General features: G+C 28.7%; 1 protein-coding gene and 1 long non-coding RNA gene across 2 annotated transcripts in view; one reads left to right on the forward strand and one right to left on the reverse strand.

Annotated features, from left to right (window-relative positions):
* LOC105849645 (cation-dependent mannose-6-phosphate receptor) overlaps positions 1 to 4,632 on the reverse strand; it is a 40,133-nt gene extending 35,501 nt beyond the window's left edge. The window contains exons 1-2 of the mRNA XM_065800385.1: positions 4,590 to 4,632; positions 4,316 to 4,457 (exon numbers count right to left, since the gene is read on the reverse strand). Of these exons, the coding sequence (XP_065656457.1) occupies positions 4,316 to 4,457; positions 4,590 to 4,617 (170 nt within the window). The 5' untranslated portion in view covers positions 4,618 to 4,632. The remainder of the gene's footprint in view (positions 1 to 4,315; positions 4,458 to 4,589) is intronic.
* The window catches only part of LOC136081943 (uncharacterized), a 73,145-nt gene that overhangs the window by 1,458 nt on the left and 52,844 nt on the right, over positions 1 to 18,843 (forward strand). The gene's annotated exons all lie outside the window — the stretch shown is intronic.

Here is an 18,843-nt window from a genome sequence, read left to right on the forward strand (position 1 = left end):
ACCAGGAAAAAATACCAAGAAATATGACTTTACTTAGAACTGGCTAACTAATTATTCTAGATGGTTGACAATAGACTTTGCAGAGTTAGGATTTTAAAACATGAGTTGGACAGCAAGAACTTAAAAAACCTTATATAAATAATTGAGTTCATTGTAAGAATTTACACGGTTATGTGATTTAGAAATAAAGACAAACTCATTTTTATTGAAGGACTGAGACACACTATTTATCAGCTTAGCAGACTGAAACAACAATAAAATAAAAAAGTAGAAATTATGATAAACATACTTTGCTCAGAGATGTTAAAGAAATAAAAGCAAGGAATAGTTAATTGTGAAAAAAAAAAGCCCTGGTAACAAAAAATTTTAAACTGATAATAAAAATGAAAGAGGCAGAAAAAGTTCTGGAAATCAAAAAAAAAAAAAAAAGAAACTGCCTCCGAAAATGTAACTTGATACAAACAATTCATTGACTGGATTTCCTATGAGTCTATTCTTAATTGTGATCTGCCGACAGAAGAAGTAAATCAAATTATATTTCAGCCAACAAATGTTCCAAGTTGGCCAAAAATTTACTATGTATCAAAAATTTTCTTGAATATATGTGAATCCTAAATCATGATTCCCAATAGTTTAAACATTTTGTAGTTTTTAAATGAAGTTTTATTTAGTTAAATTATATATAAATACAAGTTTTTTTTGTGGAGAAATAACTAGTATGACACACCATAATATGACAAATAGTATGACCCACCTAAGTGTGTCATACTATTTGTCATACAACCTAACAGGAATTATTTTATAAACAAGTTTACACAACACGACAGCATGATTATTAACAGGTCAATTATCATAGCACTATAATAACCCATAACCAGGTTTTTCTTTATATTCCAAATCAAAAATAAAAATGTTTCGTTTGACGTAATACCATTTCAGACTATTGATTTTTGGTATAAACGCTTACATTCGAAAACTTTACTTCAAACTTTTAACAATAAAATCAAAGTTGATTGAAAAAATAAATATATGTATATAAATATTTACTTTCGAGCACAAAACATATTCTTATAGACAAAATTTGTAAAAAACATTTTGCTTAATAATTCAAAATGGATGACTATAAAATAGTCATCATCAGTTTAAATATAAATAAAATTGATACAAAATAGTATAATAGAGACTATATAAATGATTGATAATACAATAAAAAAGCAATTAAAAATGTAACAAATATCATAAAATAATAATAGAAGACGATTAAAAAAAAACGTGAATGTTTTAAGGAACTAGATTGAAAGCATTTTTACATGGTTCACTTATTAATAGTGGGGTTTTCTATTTCATATTCTTTTTCAAAAAAGAAAAAGTGTCTAATTTAGCAATAACATTTTTAAACATGAAAAGACATAAAAACGAATAAAGGCAACAAAAAAGTTTCTCATTGTTCAAAAGTTCTAGTGTATATAGCAAATTAGTTTCTTAATATGTGGACTGATAAATCGTGAATAAATTGCATATAAAAACTTTCAATTGTTATAAAACTGTAATAAATAATAATATGTTTTTTTCCTCAACTTGTATCAAAACTGGAAGCTAAATAAAACAACAACCCTAAAAATAAGGATAGAAGAGTTGTATAAAAATTAAAAAAAAATTTTTTTTTTTTTTTTTAAAGATTTTATTTTTATTTATCAAATTTTTTTATAGTTTATTTAATTAAAATTTTATATTTTGTTACAATTTTGTTTTCTTTTTCAGTATTTTTTTCTCAGTAGATTTTTTTTTTTTTTTTTTTATGTTATTCACCTCCTCAAGGCCGAGAAGGCCACTACAAATGAGGATTTAATTTTCAGTTTTAAATTAGTTTAGTTTTTTTAGCAGATTTTTTAAATGCACAATTTATCAAAATATGCAAAAAACTGTGGTCAAGTTGTAAAAAAAAATATTGCATGCATGGTCATATAAGGCGTGCAACTGCACACCTTTCTTTAGAAGGGTTGTTAAGTAAGATTTATTTGATTTATTGTTTGCAATATTCCACACATCGTTAATAATCAAAATAAATATTTCTAAATTTTTCAAATCATGTACAGTATAAATTTTTTTTTAAGTATAACTTATGTTAAACTAAATTAAAAATGTTATTTAATGTTTTTAAATAGCAAAAATATTTAAATTTGAAAAAGAAAAAAAGTAATGTTGTCAACAATTATTAAATGGAAATAGAAAAAGATAATAGGTACATACATATTATGAAATATGGAAGCAATATTACAAGGTTGTAAAGACTTAATACGATAAGTTACCACAATTGGACAATGAAATGGACAGTGCCGATGAAGAAATGACTGACAAATTTGCAGCATTCAGTTTCAAAAATGAAAAAGAGGATAGATCATTGAAAACAGTTGAGGGGAAAATCTGTTATTAAACTTAAAATAAATAGCTTTGGAGATGAATTTTAAAATTCTTGTCTAATAATCTTTAAGAATAAAAAGAAAACATGCTTAAAATATGAAGTATGGAATATTTTGAAAAATTTATTGTAATATCAAGAAATAAGAAAATCGTTGACCTTTTCTCAATCAAATTATCATTATAATATTATAAAACAAATAAATCAAAACAACAAAAGCAAAGAATTAAGTCACTGATTTATTTTTGAATACTAAATCAATAAAAACTTATAAGCACTAAGATTTTTGTTTAGCCGAGATTATGTTTTACCATTTAATTTTTATTTTTTTACCAATAATTAAACAAAAATTGCAATCAGGTGCAAACATTGTTGGGAAGTATAAAGAGCTACTATATTGACGTAGTTCCATGAGTGCAAGTATTTACTATTTCAAAACATTTGTCAATGAAAGAATATAACAAATACAAAAATTTTAAACTAAGGGAAAAATTACAACACAAAGTTGTAAACTAAATCAACACAAAGTGTTTAAATCAACACAAACTATTTAAAGGGCACATTTATTATAAAAATATTTTTAACTAGTAAGTTAAAAATATTTTTTTTGTTACCAAATAATTTTAATTATTTGATAACAAAAACAATATTTTTAACTTGTAAGTTGAAAATATTATTTTTGTTACCAAATAATTAAAATTTTTCTAATTATTTAGTAACAAAAAAATATTTTTAACTTGCATTTCCAGAAAACTATTTGGATATCCGGAAAAAAATAAAAATGTATAGATGTTTCCAAAAATATTCAAAAAAAGATAATCCCTGTCTCTATAAAAAGTGATGTTTAATGTCAAAATATCTTACATTAATTATAACTTATTAAATAAGATGAATGAATTAGTTTCTAAATGTAGACATAAAAGCAAATTTCTTTTTTCAAAATGGGTGATGACGCAGTCATTTTTAGATTTTTCTTTTTTTCTGATCTTTTAGTTGTTTGTTGTTTTGTTTTGACAACAGAGCACACCCCACTGTAACTTTATAACTTTACAGTTCTTTTGTTTTTGAATGAGGCTGCAGCCTAGATGGCCTATAGATAAATCCAACTTTGTATAAATTTATAAAACAAAGAAAGTACAACTTTTTATGGCACTAATAGTATTTATGTATATATGTATATATATTTTTTTGTTAATTCACCTCCTCAAGGCCAAGAAGGCCACTACATTTGTGGTATAACCCTCTCTCAACTCTATAACTCTCAAATACGAACCTTGATGAACAATGTTGCTGCGCGGAGAAACAAGTTAAGTGCGGTACTACCAGGGACGTGGTGGGGATTGAACTTGGAACCACTCGCTTATGAAGCGAGCGCTCTACCACTACACCACTACCGCATATATATATATATATATAAATATATCTATGTATATATGTATGTATATATATATATATATATATATATATATATATATATATATATATATATATATATATATATATATATATATATATATATATATATATATATATTTATATATATACAGTGGCTATTCTAGGAAAAAAATTTGGGTGGAAAATTCCGCTAAATTTCTTCCCAACCCGGAGAAATTTAGCAGAAATATTGCTGAATCTCAGCACTCACACAATAATATATATTTGTGTGCTTGTGTGTGTGTGTGCATGTGTGTGTGTGTGTACTTGTGTGTGTGTGTGTTTGTGTGTGTGTGTGTGTGCGTGTGTGTGTGTGTGTGTGTGTGTGTGTGTGTGTGTGTGTGTGTGTGTGTGTGTGTGTGTGTGTGTGTGTGTGTGTGTGTGTGCAATTGTGTGTGTGTTCATAAAAAAGAATGTAAGAGTTAAATATATAATGCTAATTAATAAAGTTCAGCTACTTACATATTACTATCTTTACGCACAGCATCAAATCTTTCTTGAATATTGTAGTTGTGACCTGCTTCTCCAATCCATACCGGGCACATTAGTTTTGATTCATGATTAGGCAATAATATTAGGAAAAAAACAAAAAATGTATACATGTCTATAAAGTAATGAATATAAAAATATAGAACTTAATTGAAATCATTTATATCAAAAGACACAATTTTTCATCTTTATCATTTCAAAAATTATTCTGAGTTAAATATAAATCAAACAAAATTTAAGCACATACACCATTTTAGAGGTACATAGACATACATACATCAGGGTACGTTGATTCTATTATACTTTGCGAAATAACAATAGCACGGTGAGGAGCAAGTTTTACCCCCAAAAACAATTGCTATTAGTAATAGTGTTACGCAAATCACATGATTTCCCGACTTTATCCATAAGCCATTAGAATTGCGAAAAATAGGTATATTTATAGAGGCTATTTCTTTAGGTTTTCTTTTTACTTTTTAGAAGGCTATGTACATATGTAGTACCACAACAAATGAATACGCGTTTTATTATATAAACCTATATTTATAAATTAATATGTATATTACAGGTAGTCGCATATACGCACTTTTTTTGTAATATACATAAATTGTAATATTCATAATAATTTATGAAATTTTATATATATATACTCTTAATTATTTTCGTATATAAATATATATATATATATATATATATTTTTTCGATATTAAAAATAATTTTTTTATTTAAACAATATTAAATTTTTTTCTGTTATTGTAATATAGAGTAAAAATTTTTTCTGTTATTGCAATGTAGAATAAAAATTTAACTAAAGCAAACTAACGCGCAAATTAAACAAAAAAGTTCTATTGCAAAACTACCGTTAGCCGAATTTCTTAAATTGGTTAATTAATCCCTTTAATGAATTTTTTGTTCCTTTTTTTTTTTTTTTTTTAATTTTAGGTGCTCCAAGAAGTCCTAACGGTTTTGTCACAGAGCACCGCGGAAGTGCATTTAACCAGGAAGTTCACGCCTCCTTCCTTACCGTGACGCGAAAATATGTCCAGAGCTCGTTTCGAACCTGGGTCTCCTGCTTATAAAGCAAGCGTTCTAACCACTGCGCCACGGCCGCACTTAGGGGCTAGTCCATTAATTACGTCGTACCTAGGGGCTGTCTATTAATTATTTCAACAAAATAGGGGGAGGAGGATCTGGAAATTTTTGACAAGGTAAAGGGGTAGTCAAGAAAATTTGTCATCTTAGGTCTTGCGACACTTGAAGAAAGAAGAATAAGAGGTGATTTAATTCTGATGTTCAAGTTCATGCGTGGACTTGATGAAATAAACTTTCATGTATTATTCAATCGTCCTTTGTCGTCAAAGTATGTTATGCTTGGTCATAATCAAAGACTTGCACAGCAAAGAGTATTCAATTGCATGCCAGGAGAGAAATTCTTCACGAACCGTGTTGTGTTGCCGTCAATATTTTTAAAAGTCGATTAGATGAACATTTAAATTAGTTAAAAGATAATTTTTAAACGATAACTAGAAATAAACTCTATTTACATATGTTTCCAGTATTCTCAGTGGCGGATCTAGGAATTTTTTGCCAGGGGCAAATAGGGAAATTAGCGCCCCCCACCCCTTACGCAAAAAAAAAAATTAATACTCCTTTAAAGTGAATAAGTGACAAATTAATAAATGAATATATATTATACATTTATTATTACAATTTATTTCGTAGCATACAGTCATTAGAGCACAGGTATTTCTGCTAAAATTGTATTTATCTTGATTTTATAGTTGTAAAATCCTGAAGAATATCACAGAAATCAATTTCAGAAGCAAATTTATGCTCAATAGACAAAAGTGCAAGATTTGACAATCTTTCCTGTGACATTGTAGAACGCAAATACGATTTAATTAGTTTGAACTTACTGAAAGATCGTTGACATGATGCAACTAGGCATAATGCATTTCTCCAAATTTCAATTTTATCAGTCAAAGCTCCTAATTGAATTAAGGCTTGGCTGAAAGTAATTTCTTTACTTTGTAAGCACTTTTGAATTCAGTCAATTGAAAGAAGTATTTCAGACCAGAAGTACAAAAGAGCCACAGACTCAAACCTTTGAATGACAGAAAGAATAAGTCCAGCATCACCTCGTGAGTCAAGTGTTTCTCCATAAGAATCACGTAACATTTCCAAAGCTGCCAACTTCTCCTCAAGTTGAGTTGGTTGTAGGTAAATGCAGCTACTTTTGAACTCTATCTTGTATCTGAATGGCTTTTCACTGCTATTTTCACATATTCTTTCAAAACTTTCCATCTATGAGTTAATGATGAGAAAAAACAAATGATTTTTCTAATGTGCCAAAAAAAGTAATAGCTTGACTATTTATATGAGCAGCATGGACTCCAACCAAATTTAAAGAGTGGTTATTGCAAGGGACAAATATTGCTAATGAAGTCAAGTCTAATATTCTTTAATGAACTCCAGAATTAGCTCCTGCCATAGTTGCTTGGTTATCATAGGATTGGCCCCTGCAGTCTTGAAAATTCAATCCATCTAAATTACGCTTTTTTTGTTATTTCCGTTGTAATCACTTCAGCCGATTTACGGTGAATTTAAATTAAAGTCTAAAAAAGCTTCTTTCACTGTGACTTTGTCTCTTTCAATATCAATATATCTAATAATTTGAGACATTTGATCAACATGTGATGAATCAAGAGTGGTATCAAAAATGATGCTGTAATACTTTACATTTTTTACATTAAGTATTATAGATTTACGTACTTTTGAACCAAGCAGATCAATTAGTTCATTTTGAATCTCATGAGAGAAATATGATAAAGAACCAGATTTTGAGCTGACTGATTCTAAATATTCTTTCATGAATGGGTCAAATTTGGCTAAAAACTTCATAAGAGCATGGAAATTTCTAGAGTTTACATCTGATTGTAGAGATTCATTATGACCTCTTAATGCTAAATTTTGCTGGGCAAGCATTTGAATTGCTGCAGTAACACGCTCTAAAACTTGCTTTCATTTCTGAGCAGCTCAAGTGGGTTAAATCTGAAGCTGATTATCAATTAGCCCATCATTTTTGAAGCCTCTTTCCAATTCTTTCCATTTTAAAAATGCCGAACGATGAGCGGAGCTTCCCTCATGACTTGGAATTTGTGGATTATGCTTCTTCTAGTGTGAAAATCCTTTTTCGAGATCAAAGCTGCTTCTTGTAGATGAGTTAGATTCTCGATTAAATAGGCAGTAGCAGAAACAAAAACAAGGCATTTTTTGTAGGAGAATAATATAACCATGTTCGTAAGACTTTTTGTCCATTGTGAAGTGTACGTGTAAACCATTTCTTAGACAATGTTCTCTTTTTTTCTTCATCAGTTGGGAAAGGGAAGTTTTGATTTTGCATGTCTCTGTTCCAATTTGTTTTGATGTCTCTGTTCCAATTTGTACCATTGCAACTCAAAAAGATGAGGAAATTGTCATTAGCCACATTTCAATATTTTGATGAAATTTGTTTGATTTGGATGAAGCATCTTTTTTTGCTCTTTTTGCAGCACTTTTTCTGTTTTGAGATTCACTTGCCTTCTGTCTTTTCATTTTAAGAAATGATTTTTTCTCACTGCTTTATCTACTTTTGGAGTTCTAATTTTTTATTCTTCAAATTACGCCATTTTGCTTGTTTTGATCTAAGTAAACTTAATAAGCGAACTTCAAACCAGTTGAGATTAATCTCAGAATTGCCAAACTATCAAACATGCTCTTCATATATAAGTGAAAAAAATAATAGATTTTGAAAGTAATTTTAATTTAAAAAAACCATTTAAAAAATAAAAATATCAGTGAAAATAAAAAAAATCCTTCAAAAGTTTTTTTTTTACTTTCACAGGTCAATTTGGCACCGTTGCCAATTTGGCGCCCGAAGCGGCTTCTCCCTTCGTCCCACCCTAGATCCCCCTATGAGTATTCTATTATGTTCTTAAAGTACGGTATTTTTGTCGCAGATGCGCACAAGTATCTTAAGACTGTTAGTATAGAGGTGCCTGATGCAGCAATCTTCGTTGGTAAATAAAACATAGCGAACAATTATGATTTTTCAAGTCTATAAGTTTATTACGGATTGTTGTAAATATTTTAATTTTCTGACCACTAAAATTAACTAAACTAAATTTAAAAAAATAAAAATTAGGCTGCGTTTGTAGTCTTGTGTTACATACTCACCCAACCTTTTGTATTTTAATGACATTTTCTATATTCTACTTTTTTTAAACCGTGTTGTACTTCAAAAACACATACAGAACTAAATGAGCACACGCAAGATTTTTACTTGTAACACTATTATTTTTTCAAAGTTTGTGTTTGTTGGTCTGATGTAAAAACAAATAAAGATTCATGTAAGTACGTAATCTACATCATATTATTTAAAAGTTTGTACCAGAATCTATTTCCTTCAAGTTTATACTGGTAGTATTAGGTATTGAAGGAAAACTACCAGTTCCTGGCCACGAACATTTTCTAAGATGGGTTTCCTCATAAAAAAATCCAAAAATCTTAACTTTTTTCAAAAAAGTATTTTTTTTATCCTTATTTAATTACGTCTCATTTGATACCCAGTTTAACCTAATTGAAAAGTTTTTTTTTTTTTTTGTTATTACTAGGTGGCAATTAATTTTGCAAAGACAAAATTACCCAGCTTAATATATTATTTTCAAAATTATTATTATTTCCAAGTTTATAAATGCTGTTTCTCTAAAATAAAAAAGCGAAATCGATATCTTCCTAAAAAAAATCGAGTTACCCGTTTTATTTAACTTTTTTTTTTTTTTTAATCCTTTTTTAATTACGTTTCTTTTGATACAAAGTTGACCTAATTAAAAAAATTTTTTCAATTATTTTTTTTCTTTCAATTTTTAAATAGTGTAATACTAGTTAAATACTACATAAAAAAAGTTCTCTTTTTACAATTTAAAAAAATAGGAAAAACCGACGCACACTAATTTGGGTTGAAATTTTACTTATTATATATTATAATGTCAGATTGTAAAATTGATGAACTTCAGAAAATCATATCTCAGCGAATTTCTGTCGTATTTTGATTTTCTTTGTGTCTAAAAAATAAAAATAACGATAAAATAATTGGCGTCAAAAGCTTGAGATTAAATCAGAATCAACAACGCGGGGGGAGGACAGAAAGTCAAGCAAAACTCTTTACACTTTTTTTCTGGAGGGTTTTTTTTTTTTTTTGTTTATAAATATAAAGAAAAAATTTGAGAAAAATGAATCTAAAAAAATTTTTTCTCTTCCTATCAGGTAGTTTTTTTTCTATAGATGTCAGATTGCAAATTTTTTATCTCAGTCAACTGGTGGTTTTTAAAGTTTTGTTACAGTTCTGATTTTTTCTTTTTTTCTGTGGTTATCCACCTTAATCCGATTTTGATGTTCTTTGAGTCTGAACAAATATAAAAAAGAAAAAAATTTGTTTTTTCAAGGTTACATATTTATGTTAAAACATGTATAACCAGTATAAATAATCCAATGTCGTTTAAAAAAAATTGTCCTTAAGTCTTTTTTAGAGTGAAGTTTAGGCATTGAGGCAAACCTCGTAGATTCCTTAAACTCAGAATAAGCGAAATAAGCTCTATTTTAGATGTAAAAAGTAACGATTACTTTTATTTCATCCTCCTGTTTTCTCAGTAGTTTTAAGTGTGCTAATATGTGTTTCGGGGCCTCAGCAATAGTGTGTTTTACTTTGATTTTATACCACTTGTAGACATGCACTTAAACTACCCATTATAAAACTTAAAGAAATCTTTTAAGCACATTGTTTGTAAGACCATGGTCACTTTTACAAAAAAAAAATAGCTTTTCCAGTAGCAAGTCACCTACTACGGTAAAGATTGCCACACTTAGCCTTTTTAAGATTTGGGCCCATCTTGTCCGTAGTCAAACACTTAATTTGCTTATAGCAGAGAGATTTGTTCTATCAACATTGAATAAAGAATTTTTTTAGAGATCCGGATTATTGATTCAAACTGCACAATTGCTTTAAATTTATCTTGTCTTTCCATACTGTTCCATACTGTTCACGTTAGAAAGAGCTTTTACAGTTTATCCATTAAAGCAAACCTTTGATCTTGTGAGTCCATCTAGAGTGACAATAAGGTATCTCAAAGAAGTTTATTGCAACGTTGCATACAAATAGACCTGAAAAACTTTCTACTCAACAATTGTTCAAGATTTGTCAATAAACCTCCATCTTTCCCTGAATCAGTTACAGAGTTTATTGAATTCCCAGTTACAGAGTTTATTGAATTCCTAATACTTCCAAAGATTTATGTACTCCTCAAGCAACCATCTTATTAAATATTTCAATACCTGTGTAATATAGTGTCCTCCCGGTTCAGAAGTAACTATAAAGTGTTTTTTGTTCATAATTCTTTGATAAAACTATTTTGTTACAGGGTTGTGCTCTAAAACTCTGGTAAAATCTTTTTTGCCATCAACAAATTAAAATTTAATAAGCTGTTCTTGAATCTTTGTTTCCTCAGATATCTTTGTTTTAGTCATGACTGCTTTCCAAGCTCTGACAACTTTCTTAGGAACTACAGCCAAATAGAACATATAAGGTGCCAGAGTTAACTACAAAAAGGTCTTAAAGAAAAGCTGAAACTACTCCTAATGTCACAGCTGGTGATCAAATCTCAAAAAAGCTTCAATAGTATTATTAAGAGACATAAAATTTGTTTTCTAGAAATTATTTTAAGTAGGTTCATTGTTCATTTCTATTCTATTTGAATCATCATCACTTATTAAAGTCTCTACAAGATCTTAATTTTTTTAGGTTGCTTCTTCTTTTTTTTCAATATTTTTTCCTAAATTTGTCTTTCTGTTTACACTACTTCTTTCTAATTAAATCTTTCTAGCTGTTTTCTTAGTATCATTACATGCCATATGATATTTTGATAGATTTTTTCTATTTCGGCTTTTAACCAAATAAGTTCACTTTTTGTAACCTTTTTAAAGTCAAGCAACTAATCTACTTTGATTTCCCAGGTAGAAACAAGTTCTTTTGCTGTTTTTCTTTTAAAAATATCACCAAACTTATTCCAGGCTAATTCTATTTTCTGTACCAAAGATATCTTGTTTATTACCTCCGGAAACTGAAAAAAATTATTCGATCTTGTTCACTGAAGAACTAAGTCCACTAACTGCATACAAGGTTCTTTTACAGAAATCAAACTCCTTAAAAATAAAACAAATAACAAAAGGTTTGGCATGGTGGATACAAGTAAATATAAACAAATTTCAGCAATCTTTAATGTGACTTTACATTACATACCTGTCAATATCTTCAATAATCAAGCATTCTTGTATTAACTGATCTTTTCTCAGTCTATCTTTGAGAGTCGACACTTCAGTAGGATTAAGATCATTACTTCCATCCAAATATTGTAAAAACTTTAGTTTCTTTTTTAATTTGAATCTAGTAATTTTAGGAGCACTCATTTATTCACTCAATCGCTCATTCTTCTTTTTAATATTAAAATAATAATAGTAATACAGAAATTAAAAAAACTGGTAATATTAAACAAATCTGGAATCTGATCTCACTTCTGTAAAAGATTGGAACATGCAGTGGCTTGTAAGTTTTAACTCCAACAAAACTCATTTACTTACTGCAAATAACTATTCCAATACTGTCAACATTATATTGATGAATGACAATTCTTTCAATGAGTCTTTTTCTTTACATCTTACTATATATTTTACTAATGATCTCTCATTGAAACCATAAATACAATCGATTGCTAAGTTAGCATCCGCTATTGTGGCTTCTGTTGATCTTGCTTGCCATTATCTTACTTCTGATTCCATTCTCTACCTATGAAAATCTCTTATTCATCCATATATAGAATACTGTTGTCATATTTGGTTCTTCTAATCATGCTCTTTCTCTTTTAGGCAAGGTCCAAAAACGCATTGTAAAGAATGCGTAGTTAGACCTGCTCTATCTGCCAAGCTTGAACCTCACTCCCGTTGTTGTAAGGTTGCGTCTCTTTCTCTTTTCTAAAAATACTATCATGGTCACTGTACTAAGGAGCTATCATCTCAAGTTCCATCCCCCAAAACTGAGGGGCGGATCTAGGGGGTATCCTGCGATGCCCAGGATTCACCTATAATAATTTTATAACTTATAAAAAAAATCCTCGTGAGAACTTGAAAAAAAGTAAAATAAACTTGTAGTATACAAATATATTTATAAAGAAATAAATGACAAAAATATCTACGGCTTCAATGTTTCAATGAGAAATTTAAACAAAACAAAACAAAAATTAGATCTTCTCCGTTACGCTTAAAAAACCGCTTTGATTCTTATTTTATGATTTTTTTTTTTACACCAATCACTATTATATATTTTAAAAACAATAATATTTACATGACTCCAGTTCACATAAATGTCAACCACACATATTTACAATATCTAAAAAGCGTTAACAATGCTGTTAATTATTTAAAAATTCGTGGTTTATAATATAAAGTGCTGGCTATCTATCAAATTTAAAAAATTAATTTATAAAACACACATTAACTTTTTGAGGTCTACCATTTAGTAATATTTTACTATGAGTAGTTGCTGACTATATTTATTCTTTTTTCTATGTTTTTTTTTTCTCTTTTTCTTTTTATTATTATTTATTTATTTTTATAATTTGAGTTGTTCTTATTATATTTTATTATATTAATTGTTCTTTAACATTTAATACATATCGATAAAATTGGTTTTGTTAATAATGAGATCTTTTATTTTTTTCTTCGGGTCATTAAGATTATCCAATTTAGTAAGTTCTATATTTTGAGGTATTATTTTGTTGTATAAATTTAGTAAGTTCTATATTTTGAGGTATTTTGTTGTATAAATAGGGGCTACGGTATACAATTGAAAAATATCGAAAATTTTGTTTTTTTTTACAGGCAATGTGAAGTTTCCTGTTCCTTGTGTGATATATTTGTTGGCGTTGTTTGAAAAAAGTTATAAGTAAAATGAGTTGGACAAGTCCGAGCTTATATTTGAGCATAAATAAAATATTTTGGTAGACGTTAATTTGATAGATATTTAAAGCATTCAAGTTTTTAAGTAAAAGATCGGCATGAGTGAATTTATTTTTATTATAAATCAATCTTAAGTCGTGTTTCTGGTGTATATTTAGAGAATTTAGTTTATATTTATTTGTACTTCCCTAGGCAATATTAGCATATGTTAAATAACATTGTATATAAGAAAAGTAGAGAATTTTTAGATTCTCCTGGTAAAGTATAGGTTTGACTTTGTAAATGTTATTATAAAGGTTTTCCAAGAAATCTTTTCGTCAATAATTATCCCAAGAGATTTAATGGTTTCAGTTCTTTTGATGATTATGATACCAATTTTTAGAAATGGTAGCATGCTTGGTAGTTTGTTTTTTGCTGGTTGGAATGAAACAAGATGTATTTTGTTTTTCCTGTATTTAAAGATAATTTATTTACTTTAAACCAAATGTTTAGATTCTTAAGGTCATTGTTCACATATGCAAAGAGATTTTCAGTTGATACTGATGAATGAAACAAATTTTTGTCATGAGCAAACATTATTGTATCGAGTTTATTTAGGGATTGTGGAAGATTCTAAAAAAACCTAATATAAATTGCTTTTTATTAAAAGAATCACTTATGCTATTAACTAAATCTAAAATTGCATATTCTGTTAAGTGCTGAGCTTGAAAGCCGTTTTGTTTTTTTATTTAAGATTTTGTTTTGAATTAGGTATTCATATAATTTATTGTAGATTATTCTTTCAAGTATTTTAGAAAAAAGTTGGAAGTGTTGAGATTGGTATGTAATTGTTAATTAGAAATGTTTCACTGGTTTTAAAAATAGGTACAATTTTAGCTACTTTTAATTTATCTGGTTTAGTTCCAGTTTTAATCAATGATTTAAATATTTTGAAAATAGGTTTGCGTATCTCAAAAAAGACATCAACTACAGTATTACTGAAAATGTCATCTATACCTGGAAGCTTGTTTATTTTAAGAGAGTTTAATGAACTTTCGAATTCATCAATTTTTAGTTCTTTAAATATTAATTCGTTGTTGACACTAGTTAGATAAGGTTTAAATGAGTTGTTTGGACAATGGACTTTTAAAGCCAGATTTGAGCCTATGTTGACAAAAAAACTGTTAAATTTTTCTGAAATTGCATTTTTAATGTCATACTCATTATTATCTATGACAAAATGAGCAGGTAAACTATTAATTTTGCAGTTTTTAATCCCAATTACTTATTCACGATATCCTAAGTTTTTTTAATATCACTAATTGTGTTTTTTATTTTGTAAAAATCCAAAGAAAAACTATTTGAGAAATAGTTTTTCTTTGGATTTTTTTATTCTATTTTTTCTAAAAAAATTTTATATTATATTAAGGGCCAGCGCTTTTGTGATTATTTTGTAACAAGCGCCGATTAAGGATATGGGCCTCCAATTTTTGCATTCAGTAAGATCTCCTTGTTTTGGAATTAGTGAAATTACTGATTTTTTCATAGAGTGGCTGGTATGTTTCGTTTTCTATCTTCTTGATGTTTTTTATGTTTTTCGCACTTTCCTGTATCGATATGTGTTGTAATTCAGCCCTAACAAAAAGTTAATTTGCAGTCGTCCCACCATTTTAAAATTGACTTTTAGGACCGTTTTCTAGTTTGCCAATCTTGAATTAAGAGTTCAATTTTTTGTCTATGTACCTCTATCTCCAATAGGGAACAATTTAATTTCCAGTACCCTGGTCCTCTCCTAGTTTTACTAAAATTTACAGTTGTTGACACGAACTCGTGGTCGGAAAAAGGGTTGGTGAGAATTTTGGTGTATGTTGTTTTTTTGGCGACTTTATCAGGGCAGTAGATTCTGTTGAGTCTACATTTAACCGTCTGATTGCGCCATGTGAATTCTCTTTTGTTAGGAAACTTGTAACAAAAAACATCTACTAGGTTATACTTACCTTGAAAGACCCCGAGTTCAGCAATGCCGTAGGTGTGTTATTTAGCATTGTTAGAGCCTTCTGTGTCAAGAGGCAGGCTTTCAACCATGTTGAAATCTTCGGCCAACAGAACAGGTAGTCCTGTGTCCTGCGAGATGTCTCCAAGGCCGCCGAAAAAAGGCGTCTTTCTCTCGGCACAATAGGAGCATAAATATTCAGCACCTGCATTTTGTGTTCATCAATTTTTATCATGACGTTTAATATTCTCCCGTTGTTGTCCCTTTTTAGTTCGTTTAAAGAAACGTTGGATTTAGAGAGAACTGCCACCCCACAACAGTTATGACTTGGACCGAAGCTCCAAATAGACTCGCCAGTCCATTCGTCACTCCACTGTTTAACAGTGGAAGGTTCGGATTTAGTTTCCGGAAGGAGGATAAGATCAAAGGAGTATTTGTTAAGGAACCCAAAAGAGTTTGTCATGGTTGTTTAGACCGTTTATGTTGCACGTTAAGATATTAATAGCCATGATGGAGAAGATCAGCTTTCCTAAATTGAAAACTTGTGTGCCTTAAACATAAATATAATAATTTTACAACCTGACATAATAACACTAACATATAAACATTAATCTTAACGCACGAGTTTTCTAATAAAATTTTGCAATACATACAGCTGGACTCATTGAAGCATAACATTTTACACAATGAGCGCGTTCTACAACAAAACGAATTAAGACAGCTTACGCGCCTTTTTACAAATAGAACATGCATAATAAGAAAAGAAAGTCAAAGAATCGAAAAATTTAGCAGGTTTGAGAACAGATAACAATCTGTGTTCACAGCAATTCATGGTGTGAACACAGATTGCTCTTTTATTTCCAGAGATAAAAACATGTGGTCACCTAATCACTTTGTCCCTGTTATGAAAAAAGAAGTTTTATGCTTAAAAAAAAATTTCAAAAGTTATTTTGAAAAATGATCATGTTCAGTTTTACCAAGTATTCTGTCACATTCTCTTGCTACTACTAAGTTACTCTTAATTTAAATTGTCAACCTCCTAAAAATTTCTTTTCAAAAAAAAAGGCATAAGTTCAATCTCAAATAAGATTTTGCGAAGATAATGAAATTAAAATCACAGGTTTAAATGTTAATGCTACTCCTAATCAAATCTTGCCTACTTGTATTCCTTGTACATCAGATCAATCTTCAAGTCTTCTATTTTATGAAATTTATACTTACTATGAGTGAGGAAGACATTTAAATGCTGGCAAAGATGATTCTTTATTGTCGAATCTAGTTTAATAAGTTTATACTTTTTACTTATGTTTTACTAATTATACTGTTTAGTAGTAATGTTCCAAACAATACATTAATAATTAATTTAATCCAAAAAATTTTTATAATTTGGGGTAATGCAACTCGTGTTTATAAAGATCACAATAGTAGTTGTCAACTTCACCAAATGTCTATGCATTGTCTTGATATGCTACAATCTAGATCTAATTCAAATCTTACTGAAGTAGACATTGGTAGTATAAAAAAGTAATAAAAATTAATTCCAATCATAAAAACAACTTTTTTCGTCGGAATGATATTGATTTTCAAGTTCATTGTGATGACAGTAAATATCATCCAGAGATTAGAGAAAAAGGTAAAGACAATATTGGTATTTGTAATTTTGTAGAACTTTTAAATTTTAGTATTAAAGCAGGTGTTTTTGAGCAACTTATTTATTCTGCTCCTAAAAATGCAATATATATATATATCTAAAGCCAACTTATCAAACGCAGCGGAATTGCAATTAAAGCAGTTCTAAAAAAATTAAAAGGTCCGCCTATTTTTCTATATAGTGCGATGAAGCCAATGATTGTTCTAATGTAGAACAGCTATCTTTTGTAATAAGATATATTGCTTGTGATAACAGTGTTTGCGAAGACTTTCTGCGATTTATTGAATGTAAATCAGACACAACTGGTTTTAATCTTGCCCAAAATATAATTTCTGCAATTTATGATCTTGGTCTCGATATCTAAAAACGTAGACGTCAAGAATATGATGATGCAGGAGGAATGTCTGGAAAATTAAGAGGTGTATCAACTAGAAGTAAACTTATAAACCAAAAGCACTTTTTGTTTACTGTGCATGCCATAAACTTAATTTAGTTGTTAATAAATCATGCAATGTTCAGAGTGTTAAAAATGTTCTTGATCAAATCAAAGATATATCTTACTTTTGTAACTTATCTCCCAAACATTCAAGCCGTCTCAATAAGTTTATTATTCCAGGTCAAGCAAAATTGATTGATACATGTAGAACTATATGAATTCAGAAACTTAGAGATCTAGATGTTTTTTTTATACATTTGCCTACATTTTAGTTTTTTCATTCAATGGAAGAAATTTCATGCATTGAAGGTAAGAACTATAATATTGATACATCTTCCAAAGCTTCATATTTTTTAAATCTCATTATTGATTTTTCCTTTGTTGTAAGTTTAGGTTTAAAAAAAGAAAAATAATGTTTTACATCTATGCCATCACGATTGTTCTACAAACTAAAACATTTGATATATCACAACAATGTAACGAAATTAAGTCTTTAAAAATACAAATTATGGGAAAAAAATGTTGCTGTCTATTATACTGACTGGTACTCAATTGCTCTCGATCTAGCTAAGACTTTTGATGTTCCAGAAATTAAACCAATGTTGTGTGGCAGACAAAAATGTAGAGGTAATTATCCCTTAAACACTATTTCAGATTATTATAAACATTGCATTACATTACCTCTTCTAAATTATTTAATTAATGAGTTAGAAGATGAGTTAATGATGGTGAGATGATTGTTTAAAAATGTTTATATGGTGTTCCTATTGCTGTTGTATAAAAAAAAATTGTGGAAGTTAGATTTTTCTGAGTTTTTGCATTCTTATATAACAGATATGCCTCATCCTACTTTGAATTATGCGGAATTAGATTTGTGGGAAACATTTTGGAACAGTCAATCTGTAGTCTCATCAACTATTACAGATACTTTTCAAACTTTTGATATGAGAGGTTTTCCGAATATAAGGGAAGGTTTTTTGATAATTGGAACAATACCTATTATTACATGTGAGCGTAGCATTTCTGTTAGGCACAGGCTAAAAACTTATACACGAAACCGCATGGCAGAGTCAAAATTTAATTCTTTAGCTTTGATGTCTATTCATCAAGAAATAGTTCCTGATATTGAAAGAGTTTTATATATATTTTCTGTTTCAGGGAAACGGCGCTTAGAACTGGTTTTTATTGTTATTATTATTATTATTATTGTTACTATTATTATTATTATTATTATTATTATTATTATTATTATTATTATTATATATATATATATATATATATATATATATATATATATATATATATATATATATATATATATGTAAATTATGTTAGTGTATTTTACAAATAGAGTGCTCAATGTTCTTAAAGAACAGAGCAATAATAAATTCGTAAAA

The sequence above is a fragment of the Hydra vulgaris genome, chromosome 06 (assembly GCF_038396675.1).
Source record: "Hydra vulgaris chromosome 06, alternate assembly HydraT2T_AEP".
NCBI classification, from domain to species: Eukaryota; Metazoa; Cnidaria; class Hydrozoa; order Anthoathecata; family Hydridae; genus Hydra; species Hydra vulgaris.